The 26,389-nt window shown below is 42.8% G+C and overlaps 1 protein-coding gene across 1 annotated transcript in view; it reads right to left on the bottom strand.

The window, feature by feature from the left end:
• The window catches only part of LOC126159020 (uncharacterized), a 514,849-nt gene that overhangs the window by 147,538 nt on the left and 340,922 nt on the right, over nt 1-26,389 (bottom strand). The window contains exons 21-24 of the mRNA XM_049916483.1: nt 20,033-20,173; nt 19,896-19,945; nt 8,063-8,103; nt 2,669-2,700 (exon numbers count right to left, since the gene is read on the bottom strand). Coding sequence (XP_049772440.1) covers nt 2,669-2,700; nt 8,063-8,103; nt 19,896-19,945; nt 20,033-20,173 — 264 coding nt within the window. The remainder of the gene's footprint in view (nt 1-2,668; nt 2,701-8,062; nt 8,104-19,895; nt 19,946-20,032; nt 20,174-26,389) is intronic.

The raw sequence follows: 26,389 nt of genomic DNA, 5'->3' as shown, positions 1-26,389 counted from the left end.
AAGAACAAACGACTTATTGCCCAATAGTCAGCATGGATTCAGAAAATATCGTTCTCCTGTAACGCAACTAGTTCTTTATTCTCATTAAATAATGAGTGCTATCGACAGGGGATGTCAAACTGAATCCATATTTTTAGATTTCCGGAGTGCTTTTGACCAAGTTCCTCACAAACGACTTCTAATCAAACAGCGAGCCTATGGAATTGTGCGACTCTATTCGTGATTTCCTCTCGAGAAGGTCACAGTTCGACGTAATTGACGGAAAGTCATCGAGTAAAATTAGAAGTAATATTTGGCGTTTCACAAGGAAACGTTATAAGCCCTTTGCTGTTCCTGATCCACATGAACAACAAAGCAGACAATATGAGTAGCCCTCTTAGATTGTTAGCAGATGGTGCTGTCGTTATGGTCTTTCAAAGTCGTCAGATGATCAAAACTAGCTGCAAAATCATTTAGATAAGATATATATATGGCGCGAAAAGTGGCAATTGACTCTAAACAAATAAAAGTGTGAAGTCATCCACATGAGCACTAAAAGAAACTCGGTAAAATTTCGGTTACACGATAAATCACACAATCGAAAGGCTGTAAATTCAACTAAATACTTAGGGAATTCAGATACGAACAACGTAAATTGAAACAGTCACGCAGGTAATGTTGTGGGGAAAGTAAAGCAAAGAAATGGTTCAAATGGCTCTAGGCACTATGGGGCTTAACACGTGAGGTCATCAGTCCCCTAGACTTAGAACTACTTAAACCTAACTAACCTAAGGTCATCAAACACATCCATGACCGAGGCAGGATTCGAACCTGCGACCGTTGCAGCAGCGCTGTTCCGGACTGAAGCGCCTAGAACCGCTCGGCCACAAAGCCGGCTTAAAGAAAAGACCGTGATTAATTGGCAGAACAGTGCAACAGGCCTACTAAAGAGACTGCTTATACCACTTTTGTCAGCCATCTTCTGAAGTACTGCTGTTTGGTATGGGACCCGCAGCATATGGGACTGACGGAGGACATATAAGAAGTTCAAAGAAGGCAGCTCGTTTTGTATGATCGCGAAGTAGGGAGAGAGGGCCTCGGACAAGATACGTGAAATGGGGTGGCAATCATTAAAATAAAGGCGTTTTTCGTAGCGGCAGGATCTTCTCGTGAAACTTCAGTCACCAACCTTCTCCCCCGACTGCTAAAATATTTTGTTGCCACCCACCTACATAGGGAGAAATGATAATAAAATAATAAATATCACAGCTTGCATAGAAATATTTAAGTGCACATTCGAGAGTGGAGCGGTAGGGAAAGAGTTTAGACGTGGTTCTATTAATCCTCTGTTAACTGCAGAGTAATCATGTAGATATAGATGTACAGTTACGGAAAAAGGCGATGGTGGGACATTTAACTCTTCAGATTTTTTAAGCATATGTCACGTGAAAGAATCTAAAGTCCAGATGCTAGTGCTTAGCCAAATTGATAACTAAACATATCTTACGTCATTCTAGGATGTGAAGGACAAAAGTGATAATCACTTTTATCCATTGTGAATACTTAAGGGAAGGGGCATCAGTAAAATGCTCACAAAGAATACTTCAACACTAGTTTATCAGGAGCACGAAGAATTTTTAAATGTTGTTGTTGTTGTTGTGGTCTTCAGTCCTGAGACTGGTTTGATGCAGCTCTCCGTGCTACTCTATCCTGTGCAAGCTTCTTCATCTTCCAGTACCTACTGCAGCCTACATCTTTCTGAATCTGCTTAATCCATTCATCTCTTGGTCTCCCTCTACGATTTTTACTCCACGCTGCCCTCCAGTACCAAATTGGTGATCCCTTGATGCCTCAGAACATGTCCTACCAACCGATCCCTCCTTCTAGTCAAGTTGTGCCACAAACTCCTCTTCTCCCCAGTTCTATTCAATATCTCCTCATTAGTTATGTGATCTACCCATCTAATCTTCAGCATTCTTCTGTAGCACCACATTTCGAAAGCTTCTATTCTCTTCTTGTCTAAACTATTTATCGTCCATGTTTCACTTCCATACATGGCTACACTCCGTACAAATACTTTCAAAAACAACTTCATGACACTTAAGTCAATACTCGATGTTAACAGATTTCTCTTCTTCAGAAACGCTTTCCCTGACATTGCCAGTCTACATTTTATATCCTCTCTACTTCGACCATCATCAGTTATTTTGCTCCCCAAATAGCAAAACTCCTTTACTACTTTAAGTGTCTCATTTCCTAATCTAATTCCCTCAGCATCACCCGATTTAATTCGACTACATTCCATTATCCTCAATTTGCTTTTGTTGATGTTCATCTTATATCCTCCTTTCAAGACACTGTCCATTCCGTTCAACTGCTCTTCCAAGTCCTTTGCTGTCTCTGACAGAATTACAATGTCATCCGCAAACCTCAAAGTTTTTATTTCTTCTCCATGGATTTTAATACCTTCTCCGAACTGTTCTTTTGTTTCCTTTACTGCTTGCTCAATATATAGATTGAATAGCATCGGGGAGAGGCTACAACCCTGTCTCATTCCCTTCCCAACCACTTCTTCCCTTTCATGTCCCTCGACTCTTATAACTACCATCTGGTTTCTGTACAAATTGTAAATAGCCTTTCGCTCCCTGTATTTTACCCCTGCCACCTTCAGAATTTGAAAGAGAGTATTCCAGTCAACATTGTCAAAAGCTTTCTCTAAGTCTACAAATGCTTGAAACGTAGGTTTGGCTTTCCTTAATCTTTCTTCTAAGATAAGTCGTAGGGTCAGTATTGCCTCACGTGTTCCAACCATTTCTACGGAATCCAAACTGATCTTCCCCGAGGTCGGCTTCTACCAGTTTTTCCATTCGTCTGTAAAGAATGCGCATTAGTGTTTTGCAGCTGTGACTTATTAAACTGATAGTTCGGTAATTCTCACATATGTCAACACCTGCATTCTTTGGGATTGGAATTATTATATTCTTCTTGAAGTCTGAGGGAATTTCGCCTGTCTCATACATCTTGCTCACCAGATGGTAGAGTTTTGTTAGGCCTGGCTCTCCCAAAGCCGTCAGTAGTTCTAATGGAATGTTGTCTACGCCTGGGGCCTTGTTTCGACTTAGGTCTTTCAGTGCTTTGACAAACTCTTCACGCAGTATGTATCCTTGGTATAAAATATTGTAAACGAAGAATATTAGCCAAGAAAATAAAAGATTCGGCAGACGTGGCTGACGACGTTGTTAAATGCATTTGCTTACTGCATAATTTAACAGTTGTAAGAGAAGATGTTGAACATCATCGTACGGGAAAACTAACTAACTTAACAACCAATAAATGTGTAGCTTAACGAAGCCTTTATCGAATGCCAAACCAAACGGCCGCGAATATTCATAATGTCTTCAAAAACTATCCAATGTATCGAGTACTTATTGCAATAATTGCTAAAATAAACATTGTCGTATGCGTGTTGTTTTCAATGTAAGTCTTGTTTCATTGCAAAACTTGTCCAAAACTAATTATGATGGGATTTGACTTTCCTGCTCGGCATTCCAGGGCTGGCAAGTATTTTAGGAATATTGCTTCCGACAACGTGCTCTAAACTAGTGAAGAAAACTGAAGGAGGGATTGTGGACACTATTAATGGTGCTCAGTTATTACTCGGCAAGGCGAACTGGTTACCCGGTCGTAGCAATAACTGACTTACTCACGTGACTACGTAAGGTAAGTGACAGAAGCGGTGTGTGGTATTAACTAGCAGTGCGACTGCGAAAAGTAACCGTGTAAAGCATCTTCGCATGCAGCTGTGACAACTTGTTGTAAAAGCCACTGATTTTATTGACACAGAAACGGACTTCCAGGCTAGCAAATACGCTCTAAAAAATTCTGCTCCAGCTATGGGCTTTGATTAAGGTGCCAGAATAAAAGAGCTATTATGTGCGAATGAGAGAACGTGCATGCGAAAAGAGCATTTGACTTCTTGTGAACAAATTAAGCATCCGAAAAACAGCGGCCAGTGACGTACTTACACGAACCGTGATTTCATACACTAATGTGAATAAGTGTTGCAAAGTGACAGCGTGCGATGAGTAATGCCAAACAACATTGCTGGGCAACGTTTTATTGTTGCGAACGCTAAGTTTCGATTTGTGTTCACTTCTCCTCTGTGACTAAAACAGGAATGCTTCTGACTATCGTGCAGAAATGGACAGAATAAAATTAAAAATACGAAGAGACGAGGTAAGCAGAACCTCTGGAGTTAATTAAGGAGCACCAGACTTCCCCTCTTTATTCCATTTCTACTCCGCCTAACTATATACTTAAATCCTACAAAACTTGTCTGGAGTCTTGCAGAGATCTGTAGCCATAATAAGTCAATCACCTCGCTCAATAATCCGAAAAAATAGCTGCTGGTGCTTTCGTTGTTAATAAATAAATAATTGTGTGTCATATAGCCTGGTGCAAGTGTCTCGATGTAACGCTACTTCGCTGACTTGCGTGTCAACTTCGCCGATTTGTATTCAATCAGTTTTTTAGGTGGCCCCACAAGACTGAGTGGAGCTCCTTCCAGATTTTTCCACCATACAAAATTTGAGTCAGTCACGGGAACCAAATCAGGGGCCTCGCCATTAAGAACCAAAGAGGCTGACTTGCTAGACCGCGGCCAGTTTCCTTTCACTTTCGTGATATGAGGGTTTACTATTGGGACATTACTAGACTGGAAAGGCTGTGTATCAAACAAAGAAAAATGTGCGATGACCACCAGGAGGAGAGATACTGCGTCGGACGAGGAAACTGGAAATATAATAACCAGTCTGCTTATGTTCAAACAAAGAATCAGCATTATCATCTGCGACTGAAAAAGCAGAAGATGAACCAAAAGTTACAGGGGTGGAAAACAGCGATCTCACCGGGGAAGGTCGTTTTACGAGTACTACAAGCGAAGTTTCTTGAGCAGCCAACGTGAAATGTACTGTCCATTTTGTATCAGTTATTTTTGTAAATGGGAATCATTCCGTGGTGCATGCAGAGGTGGAGCGTGTGACAGCAGTCTGCTTGTAGAAGCACTGGAGCGTGCGCTGTTAGTACAGTCGCACCATGTTGCTAGGCGTAATAATGACGATGTAATGTTTTCCAATCTTTATTAACAATTTTATAAACAACCGAAAACTGAGAATATATTTACAATATAACAAGATTTTAGTCAACGATGTGTAATTACACTACGGCCATTAACTTTGCTACACCAAGAAGATGATAAACGAGTATTCATTGGACAAATATATTATACTAGAACTGACATGTGATTACATTTTCACGCAATTTGGGTGCATAGATCCTGAGAAATCGGTACCCAGAACAACCACCTGTGGCCGTAATAACGGCCTTGATACGCCTGGGCATTGAGTCAAACAGAGCTTGGATGGCGTGTACAGGTACAGCTGCCCATGCGGCTTCAACAAGATACTACACTTCATTAAGAGTAGTGACTGGCGTATTGTGACGAGCCAGTTGCTCGGCCACCATTGACCAGACGTTTTCAGTTGGTGAGAGATCTGGAGAATGTGTTGTCCAGGGCAGCAGTCGGACATTTTGTGTATCCAGAAAGGCCCGTACAGGACCTGCAACATGCGGTCGTGCATTAACCTGCTGAAATGTAGGGTTTCGCAGGGATCGAATGAAGGGTAGAGCCACGGGTCGTAACACATCTTGAATGTAACGTCCACTGTTCAAAGTGCCGTCAATGCGAACGAGAGGTGACCGAGACGTGTAACCAATGGCACCCGATACCATCATGCCGGGTGATACGCCACTATGGCGATGACGAATACACGCTTCCAATGTGCGTTCACCGCGTTGTCGCCAAACACGGATGCGAACATCATGAAGCTGTAAACAGAACCTGGATTCATCCGAAAAAAAGACGTTTTGCCATTCGTGCACCCAGGTTCGTCGTTGAGTACACCATCGCAGGCGCTCCTGTCTATGATGCAGCGTGAAGGTAACCGCAGCCATGGTCTGCAAGCTGATAGTTCGTGCTGCTGCAAAAGTCGACGAACTGTTCGTGCAGATGGTTGTTGTCTTGTAAACGTCCCTATCTGCTGTCTCAGGGATCAAGACGTGGCTGCACGATCCGTTACAGCCATGCGGATAAGATGCCTGTCATCTCGACTGCAGGTGATACGAGGCTGTTGGAATCGAGCACGGCGTTCCGTATTACCCTCCTAAACCCACCAATTCCATATTCTGCTAACAGTCATTGGATCTCGACCAACGTGAGCAGCAACGTCGTGATACGATAAACCGCAATCGCGATAGGCTACAATCCGACCTTTATCAAAGTCGGAAACGTGATGGTACGCATTTCTCCTCCTTACACGAGGCATCACAACAACGTTTCACCAGGCAACGCCGGCCAACTGCTGTTTGTGTATGAGGATTCGGTTGGAAACTTTCCTCATGTCAGCACATTGTAGGTGTCGCCACCGGCGCCAATCTTGTGTGAATGCTCTGAAAAGCTAATCATTTGCATATCACAGCATCTTATTTCTGTCGGTTAAATTTCGCATCTATAGGCAGTCATCTTCGTGGTGTAGCAATTTTAAGGCCAGTAGTGTAGAAACAAGAAGAGGTGCATTTTCATCAAAATGGCTGTTAGATAAGTGTTAATTAGGATATAGATGAGGAATTTTTTATTTGACGTCGGTGTTGGAATGGCACAAAAAAAAAAGAGAGAAATAGTCATGGCCGAAATGAGACTCGAAGCAGCGACCCTGCTGTTACCAGTCTCGTGTGCTACCGACTTTTTTCTATCTTTATGTTTTTTTGATTTAATGAAACTGCTCGTAGAACATGCATCTCTGTTTAAAATAATGAATCGCCCGGGAACACAATGCAAGTCTCCCAAATTTTACCGCAGAACCAAGCAGCTTGCCGAAATATACGCCTCAATTTATGTTATTAAAGACGTTCGGAAATCTTCCAAGACAATTGTTTCGAGAATTTTTGAGAATTACATTGAACTGCTTTGGCTGATTATTACTAAAGTTCTGAATTTCACACGTTGTTGTTGTGGTCTTCTGTCTCTATCCTGTGCAAGCTGCTTCATCTCCCAGTACGTACTGCAGCCTACATCCTTCTGAATCTGCTTTGTGTATTCATCTCTTGGTCTCCCTCTACGATTTTTACCCTCCACGCTGCCCTCCAATACTAAATTGGTGATCCCTTGATGCCTCAGAACATGTCCTACCAACCGATCCCTTCTTCTAGTCAAGTTGTGCCACAAACTCCTCTTCTCCCCAATCCTATTCAGTACCTCCTCATTAGTTATGTGATCTACCCATCTAATCTTCAGCATTCTTCTGTAGCACCAAATTTCGAAAGCTTCTATTCTCTTCTTGTCCAAACTATTTATAGTCCATGTTTCACTTCCATACATGGCTACACTCCATACAAATACTTTCAGAAACGACTTCCTGACACTTAAATCTATACTCGATGTTAACAAATTTCTCTTCTTCAGAAACGCCTTCCTTACCATTGCCAGTCTACATTTTATATCCTCTCTACTTCGACTATCATCAGTTATTTTGCTCCCCAAATAGCAAAACTGGTTTACTACTTTGTCTCATTTCCTAATCTAATTCCCTCAGCATCACCCGACTTAATTCGACTACATTCCATTATCTTCGTTTTGCTTTTGTTGATGTATATCTTATATCCTCCTTTCAAGACACTGTCCATTCCGTTCAACTTGGAAGAATTTCACATACGACAAAAAATTTTAAAAATCCGATTGCCGCGCAGTTCCTCTGTAAGCATCGCTCAGAGTGAACCTCTGTGAGAATGCTGTTCACACTTTCCGCAGCTACTCTAGTAGTGTCGCTCTTGTCGTTCATTGCAGATGCAACACAAACGTGTCCTACTTATTATCATTTTCCTACTGACCAAAGCGCAGTGCCTGTGCTACTGCTGGTGGGAGCGCCTGCTTAGTTACCCGCGTCTTCGTCGCCCTCCGCCGGCGGCGCTGCAGGCGCTCCGTCGGGCGGTCCCGCGTCCTCCGCAGCCGCCGTCGCGTCGCCGGCGCGCAGCGTCTCCATGCTGGCGTCCGTGGAGCGCGCCAGGGGCCTGCAACAGCCGCACCTGTCTGCAGGACTCACCTAAAACGCAGGCCAGGGCACAGCCGCGGCTGTACGAACTGTGCCTCAGCGGCTCTGCCGCGCCACAAATCGCAGGACTAGGTCTGAGACGTCGTCTGAAAGAAACTTTTCCATACATAAGCAATGTTTTGACTCATGCTGTGTGTATGTATACTCAATAGTAAATGCTAGTAAACCGAGGCAGCTACGAGCGCTATTTACAGAAAAAAGGTTTACTCCAACACCAACAAGGATAGCAAATAATGAAATGTTACTCATTGTCCATATTGAAATTAGACAGTCTAAATAATGACTTTCAAATTCTAAAAGTGGCAGGGGTAAAATACAGGGAGCAAAAGGGTATATGCAATTTGTACAGAAACCATGCGGCAGTTATAAGAGCCGAGGGGCATGAAAGAGAAGCAGTGGTTGGGAAGGGAGTGAGACAGGGTTGTAGCCTATCCGCGATGTTATTCAATCTGTATATTGGGCAAGCAGTAAAGGAAACAAAAGAAAATATCGGATTAGGTATTAAAATCCATGGGGAAGAAATAAAAACTTTGAGGTTTGCCGATGACATTGTAATTCTGTCAGAAACAGCAAAGGACTTGAAAGCAGTTGAACGGAATGGACAGTGTCTTGAAAGGAGGATATAAGATGAATATCAACAAAAGCAAAACGAGGATAATGGAATGTAGTCGAATTAAGTCGGGTGATGTTGAGGGTATTAGATTAGGAAATGAGACCCTTAAAGTAGTAAAGGAGTTTTGCTATTTGGGGAGCAAGATAGCTGATGATGGTCGAAGTAGAGAGGATATAAAATGTAGACTGGCAATGGTAAGGAAAGCGTTTCTGAAGAAGAGAAATTTGTTAACATCGGTTATAGATTTAAGTGTCAGGAAGTCGTTTCTGAAAGTATTTGTATGGAGTGTAGCCATGTATGGAAGTGAAACATGGATGATAAATAATTTGGACAAGAAGAGAAGAGAAGCTTTCGAAACGTGGTGCTACAGAAGAATGCTGAACATTAGATGGGTAGATCACATAACTAACGAGGAGGTATTGAATAGAATTGGAGATCAGAGGAGTATGTGGCACAACTTGGCTAGAAGAAGGGATCGGTTGGTAGGACATGTTCTGAGGCATCGAGGGATCACAAATTTAGTATTGGAGGGCAGCGTGGAGGGTAAAAATCGTAGAGGGAGACCAAGAGATGAATACACAAAGCAGATTCAGAAGGATGTAGGTCGCAGTAAGTACTGGGAGATGATGAAGCTTTCACAGGACCGAGTAGCATGGAGAGCTGCATCAAACCAGTTTCAGGACTGAAGACCACAACAAAAACAACAACAAGAACAACAACAACAAATAATGACCTCATTTACCGAGTGCGACAATGCGGTATTTGAGATAATTGCGGCACATTCAGGGCTAGTAGGGCTAAAATCTCCGCCAACCACTCCACAGTTAGGTTTAACTATCTCTAAATCTGTTAAGGCGAATCCTCGGGTACTGCCTAAGACTAGGCCATTACGTTATATTGCTCACCCATCTAAGCTAATACAGTCCGCCTCTGTAGGTGAGCGATCAGTGCAGCAGACTACTATACGGGGGACCTGAGTTCGATTCGCGGTACTTTCAAGAATTTGTCCATGGCTGGAAGATTTGAACGGTGTGCACTGAGCCTCGTCCACCTCAGGAGCTACGTCACCGATTGTAGCGGCTCCAGGTCTTGTAACCCGACACCGGAGAAAGAACAGGGTGTTTAACTGACAGCGCTCCATACAGCATCTCGATGACGCCACTGGCTGAACATGACACGGTAATCGGGTGAATCCAACTGCCCAGTCTGTGGCCAGATTGGCGGTGTTTCCCTTTTTTCCTTCTTTCTCTAGTCACCCGGACTCAGTCATGCCGTTCAGCTATAACCAAGCAAACCTCTTTATGTATTCTTCAGACATAATGGAAGCAGAATGAAGAATTTCTAGAGTTCTGCTTCATAATTCACCCACATATCTGCGACAGCCTGCATGACTTGCAGCACTGTGCTGGCTGGGTAAACAAAATTTTATTGGATTTTTTAAACTTTTATTACTTTTCTTTCATTCCACAATATACTATCAGATTGTTATGAACATTAATGAATAATTGTAACCTGAAGAACTGCATAACGAATATAATGGAGACGCGCGAGTATCATTATAGTTATGATGCAAATCAACAGGATATGTGGGTAATTTACGCTGTAAGTGAAATTTGTGCACTGACAGGGAATAAATGGTGTAAGATTAGGATGTACTGGAATTTATACACCTGTAAGTAATCATAAACCAGTATTTACTAATTTTTAATTACGTTTTACTGTTGTTAAAATTTGACCTATCTAAAGTCGTCGTAACACGATCCACTAATGAATAAACAATTAAATAGCTAACAAACAACTTAATACAATACATATGTCATCATCATCATCATCATCATCATCATCATTTAAGACTGATTATGCCTTTCAGCGTTCAGTCTGGAGCATAGCCCCCCTTATAAAATTCCTCCATGATCCCCTATTCAGTGCTAACATTGGTGCCTCTTCTGATGTTAAACCTATTACTTCAAAATCATTCTTAACCGAATCCAGGTACTTTCTCCTTGGTCTGTCCCGACTCCTCCTACCCTCTACTGCTGAACCCATGAGTCTCTTGGGTAACCTTGCTTCTCCCATGCGTGTAACATGACCCCACCATCTAAGCCTGTTCGCCCTGACTGCTACATCTATAGAGTTCATTCCCAGTTTTTCTTTGATTTCCTCATTGTGGACACCCTCCTGCCATAGTTCCCATCTACTAGTACCTGCAATCATCCTAGCTACTTTCATATCCGTAACCTCAACCTTGTTGATAAGGTAACCTGAATCCACCCAGCTTTCGCTCCCATACAACAAAGTTGGTCGAAAGATTGAACGGTGCACAGATAACTTAGTCTTGGTACTGACTTCCTTCTTGCAGAAGAGAGTAGATCGTAGCTGAGTGCTCACTGCATTAGCTTTGCTACACCTCGCTTCCAGTTCTTTCACTATGTTGCCATCCTGGGAGCATATGCATCCTAAGTAATTGAAACTGCCCACCTGTTCTAACTTTGTTCCTCCTACGTGGCACTCAATCCGTTTACATCTGTTTCCCATTGACATTACTTTCGTTTTGGAGATGCTAATCTTCATACCGTAGTCCTTACATTTCTGATCTAGCTCTGAAATATTACTTTGCAAACTTTCAATCGAATCTGCCATCACAACTAAGCCATCCGCAAATGCGAGACTGCTTATTTTGTGTTCACATACCTTAATCTCACCCAGCCAGTCTATTGTTTTCAACATATGATCCATGAATAATATGAGCAGTGGAGACAGGTTGCAGCCTTGTCTTACCCCTGAAACTACTCTGAACCATGGACTCAATTTACCGTCAACTCTAACTGCTGCCTGATTATCTATGTAAAGACCTTTAATTGCTTGCAAAAGTTTGTCTCCTATTCCATAATCTCGTAGAACAGACAATAACTTCCTCCTAGGAACCCGGTTATATGCCTTTTCTAGATATATAAAGCGTAGATACAATTCCCTGTTCCATTCATAACACTTCTCCATTATTTGCCGTAAGCTAAAGATCTGGTACTGACAACCTCTAAGAGGCCTAAACCCACACTGATTTTCATCCAATTGGTCCTCAACTAACACTCGCACTTTCCTTTCAACAATACCTGCGAAGATTTTACCCACAACGCTGATTAAAGAGATACCTCTATAGTTGTTACAATCTTTTCTGTTTCCATGTTTAAAGACTGGTGTGATTACTGCTTTTGTCCAGTCTGATGGAACCTGTGCCGACTCCCAGGCCATTTCAATTATCCTGTGTAGCCATTTAAGACCTGACATTCCACTGTATTTGATGAGTTCCGACTTAATTTCATCCACCCCAGCTGCTTTATTGCACTGCAATCTATTGACCATTTTCTCCACTTCCTCAAATGTGATCCTATTTCCATCATCATTCCTATCTCATTCCACCTCGAAATCTGAAACATTACTGATATTTAATAAGAAATTACGAGAAGCCTTACTGCAGATTAGGAGGCAGAGCCGTGTTAGCACAGTCACATTTTCCAGGCACCTATGCTGAGAAAGGTCATTTGTCGCTTAAGGCGACTCAGGTGGGTGAGAAAAGACCTTCGGTTTCAAGGACGTAGCGCGTGGATGGCCTTATTTTCTATAGTAAACTTGATCAGATATTTTAATAAACATTTATAGGACAAAAAATAAACACATCACCGTGGCTTCGCGTATTGATAGAAAATGTTCTGGGTTCGGTTCCAACAACTGCTTAAACGTGAATAAAAGTCAGCAGCAATGGCTGTCGAAGACTTCTGGTGCAAGGAGTCATCCTCGTTCTGCCACGGCCTATCGAAGAGACCTGAGGAGCTACAGGGGTTCAGGTCACCCCCTTGCCCTTGTGGTGGAGAACTACCCTTGAAGGCGAAAGGATCAGCAATGATCAAAGGCGTGGGGATACAGAAGGCAATGGGACGACTGCATTAAAGACTAATAATGAATATCCACAAGATACGTGGCCTGCGATGAAAAAAAGTGTGATGATGATCTCTGAATTCATAATTTGCGCCCCAATACGGAACTGCGGGAAGAGACTGTCAAGGTGGAAGTACCTACGAGAGAAATATGGAGCAACTAAGGAAAGGCTTCATTCTAAGAGCCGCGGCGGGAATGTCAGAAGTCTGAATGTCGTAGGGGAGTGATAAAATCTGGAACGGGAAAGGCAAAACCTCAGTCTAGATCTTGTGAGGATCGGTGAATAGAAATCAAAAGAAGATACTGTCTCTGGCCAGACGAATATACGGTGATAACAACAGCAGCAGGAAATGATCAAATGAATATGATTCATTATGAACAGGACGGTAGCGTAGAGAGTGAACATTTCAGTGGAAGAATTATTCTCATAGAATCTACAGCATCCAAATGCCAGCAACAGTAGTTCAGGTATACATGCCAATGCCGCTAGCAGAAGATGAAGAGATAGATAAAGTATATGAGGTCATTGAAGAGGTAACTCAGTTTGAAAGGCGAGATGAAAATTTAATAATGCCTAATACACTGTTAAAGAGTCACAAGAGGAGCAGGCATACTTAGAACAGGCCTGGAGACATGGGATGATTATAGTTGGATTACATCATGCTCAGACAGAGATTCCGCAGTAAGATATCGGATTGTACTGCGTACCCAGGAATGGACATAGACTTGGGTGGGAATTTAGTAATGGCAAAGAGTAGCGTGAAATAGACATTTCTAAGTTTAAGAGAATATCCAGATCCATGTAGAAAGAAGTGGGCTACGGAAGTACTGAGGAATACTGAGACGAGCTTGGAGTTCTCGAAGGTTGTAGGTAATGCGATCATAGGCGTCTCCAAGGGCAAGGGAGGGCAAGAGGGGTCAGTTATTCTCCACCCCTCCCTCCACCCCGACTCCTCCTACCCCTGAAATACGGAGTACGGAGAAGATTTCATTCATATGTTGACTAGGTAACGATCAATTCCCTAGGACAAACTTAACATGTCTTGAAAATGACCATGTCATTTATATAAAAATTTACAATTTTAGTCTCGTGCACGATGAATAGGAAAACAACAGCAAGAACGTAATGATGGTAAGTTGGAACGACAAAGGGGAAGTATTACGCGGGAGAGATTCTGTTGCGGAACGTTATAAACCCAAGATATTTGTTAATTTATGCACCAACTGTCGTTTGGATTATTGATTTTTATGAACCGAACACTTCTGAAAATTTACGACAAGCCATTGCCTGCAGAGTGTCACTTGCGTCAATACTCAAATAAGTAATGATCGAATCGGCGCTCAGAGTGGGTTCGGACAGTATTATTATGCGCCGTAGATATTTCGTTCTAATTGTGCGAGTGATAAAGAGCATATTTGCACAGGAAACAAACAGTATTCTTTTCTTGTAATTTCAGATGCTGTAATTCGTTGGCTTTAGCCATATTTTCTCTACAATTCATTTTCGAAATGGAATTGCAAATATCTAATTTCATTTGTCAGTGACACCTGCTGTACAAAGTCGGGACACTTCCTCTTGTCTCACTTTCCAGTTAGTGAACGAATCTGCAGCTAGTAAGAGAGACGTGAACAAGAACGGAGACACCGGGCGTCTCTCCTATATATGCAGCACCCCGTGCGAGGTGCTCGGCCGCGTAAAGATGGCCTGTGGGAAGGTGTCGGTGTTCCGGTGACGGCAGCTGTATGGAAGAATCTCGTACCGTTATGTTCTGACTCGTGCGTCATTTTCTATAACTTGGAGTACACCAGGCAGAAATCCAGTCTACACGTGGATCGCACTTCCTCAACTCTAGTGCAGAAAGATGTGCAGAATACTGCTGCATCCATTTTCAATAAGCTACCAGAAGAAGTTCCTTGAAAAATTAAGCTGATTCCTATGTTATTTTGTTGATTGCGTTTACTTAATCTAATGGCTAGACTTTTTTGGGTTCATAAACATTTTATTTTATCTACTATTACTTTTGTGTTGTAATTTCATACACTGAGACATTCCATGCCCTTGGAATTTGTTCCTCAATTTGGGCCTACGGAATTAGACGTGTAAATAAATAAATAAGCAAATGCCGGCCTCGGTGGCCGAGCGGTTTTAGGCGCTCCAGTCTGAAACCGCGCTGCTGCTACGGTCGCAGGTTCGAATCCTGCCTCGGTCATCGATGTGTGTGATGTCCCTAGGTTTACGTAGTTCTAAGTCTAGGGGACTGATGACATCAGATGTTGAGTCCTATAGTGCTCAGAGCCATTTGAGCCAAATAAGTAAATAAATAGTGACCTACTTGAGGTGCGCCTTTTGAAATGAGTCATATAAATGCGTCTCGTTTTTTGCTCATGATTCCCAAAATACACTACGTGACAAAAAAGTGAAGCACCCAGCAGGGGACGAGGAAACGAAATGAAACTTCACGGATTGGTAGTGTGTGTGACGTTATTTCAGTGATTACAGCATCAAGTCATACTTACAAGAAGCTTGACACTATGAGCCCACTTAGCAGTATAGAACCCCTTCGGTCTGGATGCACGCACTGATTCGGTTGGGGAGGGTGTCATAAAGTCTTGTATCCTCTCACTAGGCAAGCTGGTCTGCAACTGTTGTAGCCGCTACTTGATATCCTTGATGCTGGCTCTGGGACGGAGTTGTCCGAGCTGGTCCCGTGCATGTTCTGTCGGTGATAGCTCTAGGGATCTTCCTGGCCATTCCTGGGCCAGTTTTTAGAGGCATGTGCCATTTGTGGAGGAGAACTGACCTGGTGAAAACTGGCGACATGTTACTGTTCCATTAGAGGGCGCAGGATATTTGTGACTTTCCGCTGTACCGTCAGGGTTCACGTCGACCATCGCCAGCCGTGACCTGAACTTATACCCGATGACTCCCCACGTCATGACGCTGGATTTTAACAGCATTGTGCGGTAGCGCTGAACCGCGGCTGATAGCTGAACTCATTGCGGGACAACTGGGTTGGGTTGGGTTGTTTGGAGGAGGAGACCAGACAGCAGGTCATCGGTCTCGTCGGAATAGGGAAGGACGGGGAAGGAAGTCGGCCGTGCCCTTTCAAAGGAACCATCCCGGCATTTGCCTGAAGCGATTTAAGGAAATCACGGGAAACCTAAATCAGGATGGTCGGACGCGGGATTGAACCGTCGTTCTCCCGAATGCGAGTCCAGTGGGCTAGCCACTGCGCCATCTCGCTCGGTGCGGGCAACTCATCAGCATACCACGCTTCCCGGTCACGGTACGATTCTAAACGTAGCCGTTTGTGTTGTTTACGGCACCCTACATATGCGGTGGCAATTCCGTAGTCTAGCTCCTGCCAGTAGCAGCATTATACAGTATTCTGCTGGATATAATAACGTATGTTGAGTAATTAAATGACGACGTATAGATAAACATGCTGTTGACAGTAATAATTTGTATAAGAATAATACAGTTCCTGCTTAAATGATAAATAATAGACTGGAATGTAATAAATAAGATTTCTACCAGTGGTGCGAGGGGGGACAGATTCTTACGGGAATTGCATTACTTGTTCTTGGACGGTGGACGCAAATGTGAACGAAATTTGATGTTCTTATTCTCAAATGCGGGGGTCAATTGACCGGAATCTTGACGACGAATATGCCTACCGTGACGTTCCTATGCAGCGCAGCATCCGGCCACTGTCATATGAGAACGCCGCGCAACTGTGGGTATTGCACGAGTCCAACTGCCGACCAAATGGAGACCCTCAACTAAGCCCCTTTCGAACTCTGTCAGGTGCTGATAACGCTGTTCCACGAGAATATGCGGTATATCCGTGTCCTTCACAGTGCTCTTCGTGTCTATTATATAGCGATTTTTCACAATTCAGATTACACACTTCTAGAAGTTCTGGTGCTGATTTAATAGATTAAATTTTACACAGAAACACCGAAAATGTCATCCAACGTCGCTACGGAGCGTCGGTGTTATAGGCGCCGGTGCCAGTAAATGTATGTATATACAGTATGATTCCGTGATGGTGTTACGGAAGCCCTAGGATGACGGGGAAGGATAAATGCATCAATTTGAGGTAAGTGTCCCAGTTCTGGAAACAAATAGGCCGAAAGTTATAAGCGTAAACCGTTCTGATACCTCTGACAGTGCAATACATGTACTGGTACTGTTGTGGCTAAGAACGTGGGGTATGCAACATTCAGAGATGGTTTTTGTTGTTGTTGTTGTTGTGGTCTTCAGTCCAGGGACTGGTTCGAAGCAGCTCTCCATGGTATTCTATCCTGTGCAAGCTTCTTCATCTCCCATTACCTACTGCAACCTACATCCTTCTGAATGTGATTAGTGTATTCATCTCTTGGTCTCCCTCTACGATTTTTACCCTCCAATACTAAATTTGTGATCCATTGATGCCTCAGAACAAGTCCTACCAACCGATCCCTTCGTCTAGTCAAGTTGTGCCACAAACTCCTCTTCTCCCCAATTCTATTCAATACCTCCTCATTAGTTATGTGATCTACCCATCTAATTTTCAGCATTCTTCTGTACCACCCCATTTCGAAAGCTTCTCTTCTCTTCTTGTGCAAACTATTTATCGTTCACGTTTTACTTCTATACGTGGCTACACTCCATTCAAATACTTTGAGAAACGACTTCCTGGCCCTTAAATCTATACTCGATGATAACAAATTTCTCTTCTTCAGAAACGCTTACCTTGCTATTGCCTGTCTACATTTTATATCAACTCTGCTTCGAGCATTATCAGTTATTTTGCTCCCCGAATAGCAAAACTCATTTACTACTTTAAGCGTCTCATTTCCTAATCTAATTCCCTAAGTCTCAGCCGATTTAATTCGGCTACATTTCATTACCCTCGTTTTGCTTTTGTTGATGTACATCTTATATCCTCCTTTGAAGACACTGTCCATTCCGTTAAACTGCTTTTCCAGGTCCTTTGCTGTCTCTGACGGAATTACAATGTCAACGATGAATCTCGAAGTTTCATTTCTTCTCCATGGATTTTAATTCCCGCTCCGAATTTTTCTTTTGTTTCCTTCAATGCTTGCTCAATATACAGTTTGTGTAACATCGGGGACAGGCTACAACCCTGTCTTACGTTTTTACGAACCACTGCTTCCCTTTTATACCCCTCGACTCTTACAACTGCCATCTGGTTTCTGTACAAATTGTAAATAGCCTGTCGCTCCCTGTATTTTACCCGTGCCACCTTCAGAATTTGAAAGTGAGTATTCCGCTCAAGACTGTCAAAAGCTTTCTTTAAGTCTACAAATGCTAGAAATCTAGGTTTGCCTTTTCTTAACCTTTTTTCTAAGACATGTCGTAGGTTTAGTATCGCCTCGCGTGTTCCAATATTTCTACGGAATCCAAACTGATCTTCCCCGAGGTCGGTTTCTGCCAGTTTTTCCATTCGTCTGTAAAGAATTCACGTTAGTATTCTGTTGTTAAGACTTATTAAACTGATAGTTCGGTAATTTTCACATCTGTCAACACCTGCTTTGTTTGGGATTGGAATTAATATAATCTTCTTGAAGATGAGGGTATATCGGCTGTCTTATACATCTTGCTCACCGGATGGTAGAGTTTTGTCAGGGCTGGCTCTCCCAAGGCTATCAGTAGTTCTAATGGGATACAGAGATGGTAGTATGGGCAAAAACAAGTGTAGTAACATGGTCTCTAAAATGCAAACCTGACGAGCTACGAGCACTTGTTCATCTTCGCTAGTGTCAAACACATCTTCTCATTGAACAAGTGCTCAGAGCTCTTAATGTATACATTTTGAAGCCCATGTTTAACAGACACTTTTTCTGGTTTTGGTTCATACTACCACGCCCGAAAGTTGTCTACCTACAGTCTGGTCAGCAACAGTACCGGTACATGTATTCAACTGTCAGAGGTATCAGAACGATTTTCCGTTACAACTTTCGACTCCATCGTTTCCATTGCAGGGACCCTTATTTCAAATTGGTACATTATCCTGCTCCATCATCCTACAAAGTTTGTAACATCATCACGGAATCACCCTTTATATCCGTAGGCTTACATTTACAGGCGCCGGCGCCTTTAACTTTGACGCCCTGTAGCGTCGCTGGATAGCGTTTCTCTACATGGATTCCTAGTGTAAGTAGGCTATTTAGGTTTTTATGTTGGTAACGCCATGTAGCGCTCTGTATGACAATCACTGACTGTGCTGTGTGCAATCTGTGGCTGGTTTGCGTTGTTGGAATATTTGCTATTGTAGTGTTGGGCAGTTGGATGTGAACAGCGCGTAGCGTTGCGCAGTTGGAGGTGAGCCGCCAGCAGTGGTGGATGTGGGGGAGAGAGATGGCAGAATTTTGAGAGCGGACGATCTGGTCGTGTGTCAATCAGAAACAGTAAATTTGTAATATTGGATACCATGAACTGATATATATATATAATGACTTTTGAACATTATTAAGGTAAATACATTGTTTGTTCTCTATCAAAATCTTTCATTTGCTAACAATGCCTATCAGTAGTTAGTGCCTTCAGTAGTTAGAATCTTTTATTTAGCTGGCAGTATTGGCGCTCGCTGTATTGCGGTAGTTCGAGTAACGAAGATTTTTGTGAGGCAAGTGATTCATGAAATGTATAGGTTGTTGTTAGTCAGGGCCATTCTCTTGTAGCGATTATGGAAAGTCAGACTGCGTTGCGCTAAAAACATTGTGTGTGAGTTTACTGATGATCATAATAAGTAAAGAGAGAAATGTCTGAGTACGTTCAGTTCTGCTCAGCTGTTTGAAAATCAAGTAACATAGAGGTTTTCTAGCGCTGTCATTTATAAAATTTTTCTAAGGGGATGTTTCACAACGTAAAACTTGATCTACTAACCCCCCTCTACAACCTGTAGAGGTACCCGAGCACGTGTTGCCTGTTTCACGTTTTCAGTCGGACAGTGTATGAGGCAGTGTGAAACAGGGAGATCAGTCTGATCCGCACGCAATTCTAGAGGCCGGAGTCCCACTCTTCAGAGCTGCCGTTTTATACTGGTTTGCGGTTGGTCACTTACGAGGCAGTATGTGGTAGGGTGACCGAACTCAGCTGCGCGGTCAGTGTGCCCGCGGCTCCCTCCTCTTACTCGGAATTTAGACAGTCGTCCATAGTTTGTAATGTAGGAGGCAGGTGTAGCAGGGCTACCAACCTGAGGCGCACGCGGTCCTCGCGGCCGCGCCCCCGCTCCTCGGACTTGGCCCGCGCGCCGTCGCAGCGGTAGCGGCCGGTGGAGTGCGTGTGCCGCCGCTCGCCGTGGCGCTCCTCCGACCGGAAGCGGCGGTCCGCCTTCTTGTAGAGGCGCGGCTGCTGCTGCTGCTGCTGCTGCTGCTGCGCCTGCTGGCGGGGGCCTTCCGGGGAGTCTGCGAAGCCCGCCGGCGGCTGCACGATGTCCGGCGACGGGCCGTCCGCCGCCGTGCTCTCCAGCTCCTGTCGGCACAGTGGAAACCTTTCTGTACAGCCGAGTCGTGGGAGCGCCGTTGCACACAGTGTACCCACAATGTCACCGGAACTTGTATTGGCCTATTAAGTGACAAACATAACATTACACAATGAACGACACCTCACGACAATCCATAACAGTTGCAACTACTAGTACTGTCAAAGTCGCAGTTCGGATTTCTGAAGCGTTCTGATATTGAGAAGGCTATCTAAAATTACAGTGAAAATGTGCTTAATTCATCAAACAAAAAATTGCAGGCAACTGGTATATTTTATGATCTGTCAAAGGCATTTGACTGTGTAAATCACAATATCCTTTCAAGTAAATTAGAATATTATGGTGTAACATGAAACGCTGGAAAATGATTCAAATCTTATATCTCTGGCAGGAAACAAAAGGTTTTATTAGGGAAGAGATATATATTAAGCTATCAGGCATCATTCAACTGGGAACTAATTACATGTGGGGTCCCACAAGGTTCCATTTTAGGGCCCTTACTTTTTCTTGTGTATATCAATGACCTTTCATCAGTGACATTACCAGATGCGAAGTTCGTTTTGTTTGCCGATGATACAAACATTGCAATAAATAGCAAATCAAGTGTAGTCTTAGAAAGATCGGCTAATAAAATATTTGTGGACCCTAATCAATGGTTCCTAGCCAATTCTTTGTCACTAGACTTTGAAAAAACACACTACATGCAGTTCAGAACTTGTAAGGGGTGTCGCACAAGTATATGTCTAACATACGATGACAAGCAGATAGAAGAACTGGACATTGTTAAATTCTTGGGATTCGAGCTTGATAATAAATTCAACTGGGTGGAGCACACCACAGAACTGCTGAAGCGTCTTAACAAATTTCTATTTGCAATGGGTATTGTGTCAGACATAGGGGACATAAAAATGAAAAAGCTGGCATACTATGCTTACTTTCATTCCATAATGTCATATGGGATTATTTTTTTTGGGGGGTAATTCATCAAGCCAAGCTAAAGTTTTCCAGGCACAAAAACGTACAGTAAGAGTTATATGTGGTGTGAACTTAAGAACATCCTGCAGAAGTCTGTTTAGGCAACTAGGGATACTGACTACTGCTTCCCAATATATTTATTCCTTAATGAAATTTGTCATTAAAAATATATCACTTCTTCAAACCAAAGCTCAATTCATGGAATCAATACTAGAAATAAGAATAATCTTCACAAGGATTTAAAGTCACTTACTCTCGTACAAAAAGATGTGCATTATTCAGGTACACACATTTTCAATGACTTGCCAGCAGCCATAAAAAACTTAACAACCAATGAAATTCAGTTTAAGAGAAGCGTAAAGGATTTATTGGTGGCCAAGAACTTCTACTCCATTGATGAATTTCTCAGTAGGACCAACTGATATATATATATATATATATATAACTTCTGCACCATTTCAGTGCAGTAATGTGTTCATTGTAAATGAGTATTGTAGTAGTTCTGTTACATGTTTATTACCTCATGAATAATAAAACCTTTTCTTATTTTAAATTCAGTGCATTAGTGTTTGTAAAATGATTCTTTCATACAGTGTTCATTAAAAAAATGACGATCATTCCACTTGCGACCTATGGAAAGTACATTACCTTATTTGTTTCACTTGTAAATATTCGTCATGTATTATTGTTTTTCTGACATGTTCCACATCCTGGAGGACCTCCTCACTATGGATCAATTGGAATGAAAGTAAATCTAATCTAATTTAATCTAAACTTCGCTGCGTCAAACGCAGCGTTTAATCTTCTACGGCGGCGACGTTGACTTGAACGAGATGTGCAGCGGCCTAAAAATCTCCGACTCGAAGACTTTAAGGAGCTGTTGCCTGGGGTGCGCAAAATGAGTAAAACAGACAAGAACGCTCGACGTGCCTACTACAATTGTAGCACATCTTTTCCTAGATGTCCAAGAGCTCAAGTGCTCTTTCAGTGTTGTAATCGTCTCAGCCGGGTACCGCTCGTTTCACAACACTTACCGCATGCGTGACGTCATTTTGAAGTCTCACGCAATATCGACAACAGCACTGGGCTGCTGTGGACTTTCATTAGCATTCGATATGGGCCTCTCACAAGACTTCATGCACACATAGCGAATATTTATAAAATACACGTCATTCTTGGAATGATTTATTACAATTATTATAACTAAATGGCACATAATTATTTATCGTCGGTTAATGACTTCACATAAGAATGTTCTTTCAGTAGTGAGTTGAAATAGTCAATGATTTACAAATTAAGTATGAAACCGTCTTGTGTTATAATTTGCAGTATGCCGTTCAAGGTAACTAAACACTGGAAATTTATCACAGACACGTCACCATTGTAATTAAATCTCAGTTAACAACACGTTAGTCATATAAGCCTTCAAGAGTTACTATGGTAACTAACACAGGAGGCTAATTTCACATGAGAGAGTACTAGAGTAATCGATAACATCATGGTTTCTGGAGTCAAAAGATGTAGGTTTGCATCTCGCCACATGCAAATACTTTTTATTTCATGTTAGCGTTGTTAAGAGATTCTGGGACTTTATTATGAATGTAATAGAAGTAAGTTCAACAATATTCCATGTTATTTACATTTCCGTGTGATTAGAAAACGAAGAATGCCATAAATATTTAGTGATTGCTGAGTGTGTGGTTAAACAGGAACCTAAGACGGCAGCTTAAAGTGTTGCGACTGAATCTAGCAGCAACAAAATTCATTTTCTTCCTTGTCATAAAAATTTGACTATTTCCGATTATATGGCGACTTGCGATTGCGTGATTAGGCAGTAACCTAAGAAGACAGCTTAAATTTCTGGAGTGGATCTTACACCCATACTGTTCCTTCGCAAAACGTCGATAGGAGTTCCTGCAGTCGTCGATATTGCTTGTGACGTCATAATGACGTAACGTTTGCGGGAAGAGTCTTACCCGTCTCAGCCAGTTTCCGGCGGTAGGGGAACGGGGCTTTTTGTTCGGCCTGTAGAAGATGGGCTACATTTTAGCTAATGCTTCTATACGGTTTCCTGTTGGAGCCGACTGGGTTGCTTTACACGGAGAGAAATTCCTCAAGCCGGCCGTTGCTGAAAAAGTTCTTAATGTTCCACTAGGGGGCTGCACCTTACAGAAGCGCGGCAAGTTTGCAGGTGAAGAAAATGGCCAACGAAAATTTCTACTTTCTGCTCCTTATTTTGACTGACTAAAAACACTATTTGCTGAACAATTTCGCGAGTAGCACGGAGCTGCCGAAATCGGGCAGTTGGCCAACAGCCACTGTGCGGTGGAGAGCCTGAGGAGGGGCGGTGTCGTCTTCATTGTGTACGTAAGAAGTGGGGAGTACGTGATTCTGCGTCGTCAGCCAAATGACTTAGCGCGATACCCAAGACTGAGAGAACGAGAAATGCGTTCCAGGGTGGAGGTGTGGAGTCCTACTTACCACTTTCCTATGTTCTCGGAGACTGTGGCACTATACTGAGTGTGAATCTGTTCGTTAGAGAGAGAGAGAGAGAGAGAGAGAGAGAGAGAGAGAGAGAGACAGAGAGACAGAGAGAGAGAGAGAGACAGAGAGATCTCATGGCAGAGTGTCAAGCCATCAGTTGGCTAACGGTGGTGTTCGATAAATGTGACGGATTTCGCTACAGTTATTTCATGACAATAACTGTCATTTGTTACCATGCAAATTTTGTAACCATGCAAATTCCATCTAGATCTGCATGGCTACTCTGCAAATAACACTTAAGTGCCTGTAAGAGGGTTTATCGAACAACCTTCAAACTAATCCTCTGGGTATTATTCCACTGTCGAACAGCGCGAGGGAAAATGGTACTCCTGTATCTTTCCGTGCGAGCTCTGATTTCGCTTATTCCATTATGATGGTCGTTTCTCCCTATGTAGGTCGGCGTCAACAAAATATTTTCGCATTCGAAGGAGAAAGCTGGTGATTGAAATTTCCTGAGAAGATTCTGACGCAACGAAAAAACCTTTATTTTAATGATTACCATCCTAAATCCTGTATCATGTCCGTGACGCTCTCTCCCCTATTTCTCGATAGTAAAAAACGTACTGCCACTCTCTGAACTTTCTTGATGTACTCCCTTAATCCTATCTGGTAAGGATCCCACAGACAGAAGCAGTACTCCAAACGAGGACGGACAAGCGTAGTGTGGGCAGTCTCCTTAGGAGATGTGTTGCACCGTCTAAGTGCTCTGCCAATATAAAGTAATCTTTGGTTCACCTTCCACGGAACATTTTTGATGTGTTCTTTCCAATTTAATTCCGGCCTGTGTGGCCGAGCGGCTTTAGGTGCTTCAGTCTGGAACCGCGCGACCGCTACGGTCGCAGGTTCGAATCCTGCCTTGGGCATGGATGTGTGTGATGTCCTTAGGTTAGTTAGGTTTAAGTAGTTCTAAGTTCTAGGGGACTGATGACCTAAGATGTTAAGTCCCATAGTGCTCAGAGTCTTTCCAATTTTAGTTGTTCGTAATTGTAATTACTAGGTATTTAGTTGAATTTGCGGCCCTTAGATTTGAGTGATTTACTGTGCAATCTAAGTTTAACGGATTCCTTTTAGCACTCATGTGGATGACCTCACATTTTCATTATTTAGGTTCAATTGCTAATTTTCACCAACGATATGATAGAAATTTGACTGTTTTTGACGAGTGAAATATGCCAAACTTTATAGGGAGTGTCTTTTGATAGTGTGAACAAATGTTATCTTTTATGGTGACGCTAGCTGTTACCTGCATCTGCTCTCATTTATTAGTAGTGTTGTTAATGAGTCATGGTAAGTAAGTAAGCTACTGTACGTGCAGTTAACATCAAGTGTCTGCCTGTTCGGGTAAGCATACTCGTGATGTGCGTCTCGCTCTCCCCAGTAGAAACTGTTCCCACGCACGATGCGTCGGCATGCGCAGCGTACCTACCGAGCAATGCGTACAGAGGTCACGGACAGAAGCGCGCATCTCTGCATCGTGCTACTGAAGTAGCTATATGTTATGCAACGTCCACGTTATGCAGCAAACAGTGTGTAAGTGTGCATTAAACACACTGAAGGCTTTATAGCCACTCGGGATTAGCCGAGCGGTCTGAGGCGCTGCAGTCGTGGACTGTGCGGCTGGTACCGGCGGAGGTTCGAGTCCTCCCTCGGGCATGGGTACGTGTGTTTGTCCTTAGGATAATTTAGGTTAAGTAGTGTGTAAGCTTAGGGACTGATGACTTTAGCAGTTAAGTCCCATAAGACTTCACACACATGCGAACATTTTTGAAGGCTTTATAAACATCGCATTCGTTATTTTGAATCGTATCACGTAATACAATTCAAACAATAAAAGCATTTTCACAAATATAATAAAGAACAAAGTCAAAGAGTAAACACCTTTTTCAAAGAGTAAATATGTTTGCCTAATTCATGTAATGTTCTTCAAATCAATACGTCGCTTGTACTACATACTTTCTAAATTAGCCTACACTACGTGATATTGGGGAAACATGCTGTCACATCATTGGCCAGTGTTGAACTTAGTGTAAAATTCTTCACACTATCAAGTGTGATGTTTATTATTAGAGTACGTGGATGGTATCTTTTCCATCCCATCCCTGCATTGGTTAGCATATAATGATTGAATGATATGGCTTGTTTGAGTTGGGGAAAAAGTTTTGGTGGATGGACACCAACTTCTGGGGGTTGCTAGCTGCGAAAGAGTGATCGCATACATGATTGCAATATAAGGAATGAGTTCGACACGCAATGCATAGTCTTCAGCTTTTCCGTCAGTGTGAGAGGCGGGTCTAAATGTATAGCTCGTGAATCACCTTCGGACTATAGTTTAGAGACATACGCCAACACCGTGAAAGTCTTCCAGTTTGCTTATGTTGTAAGTGTCTTTTATTTAAAATCAGCAGATGTGTGGCGTGTTATGTTTTCCGCTGTAAGACACAGGAGGCAGTAGCAGCAGAATTTTGAGGTGAAAATTCGCAAAGGGACTGTGTATACCGCTAGGAATGCTTGGCTGGCTGCACGCTGTGCTATTCTGGGGAGTATTGTGACATCTCTTTCCCTGCGCTGGATTGCAGCGCAGCTGTGCGTCATTGCGCCAGCATCGGTGCCTAGTTGACTTCTAAATGGGATGAGCTTTTATAGTTCATAATTTTTCTCTGTTGGGGGGTAGAGAATAACTATGATAG

This window comes from Schistocerca cancellata, chromosome 2, assembly GCF_023864275.1.
Source record: "Schistocerca cancellata isolate TAMUIC-IGC-003103 chromosome 2, iqSchCanc2.1, whole genome shotgun sequence".
NCBI lineage: Eukaryota > Metazoa > Arthropoda > Insecta > Orthoptera > Acrididae > Schistocerca > Schistocerca cancellata.
Note: the sequence above shows the minus strand (reverse complement) of the source record. Positions and strands in the feature narration are given on the sequence as shown.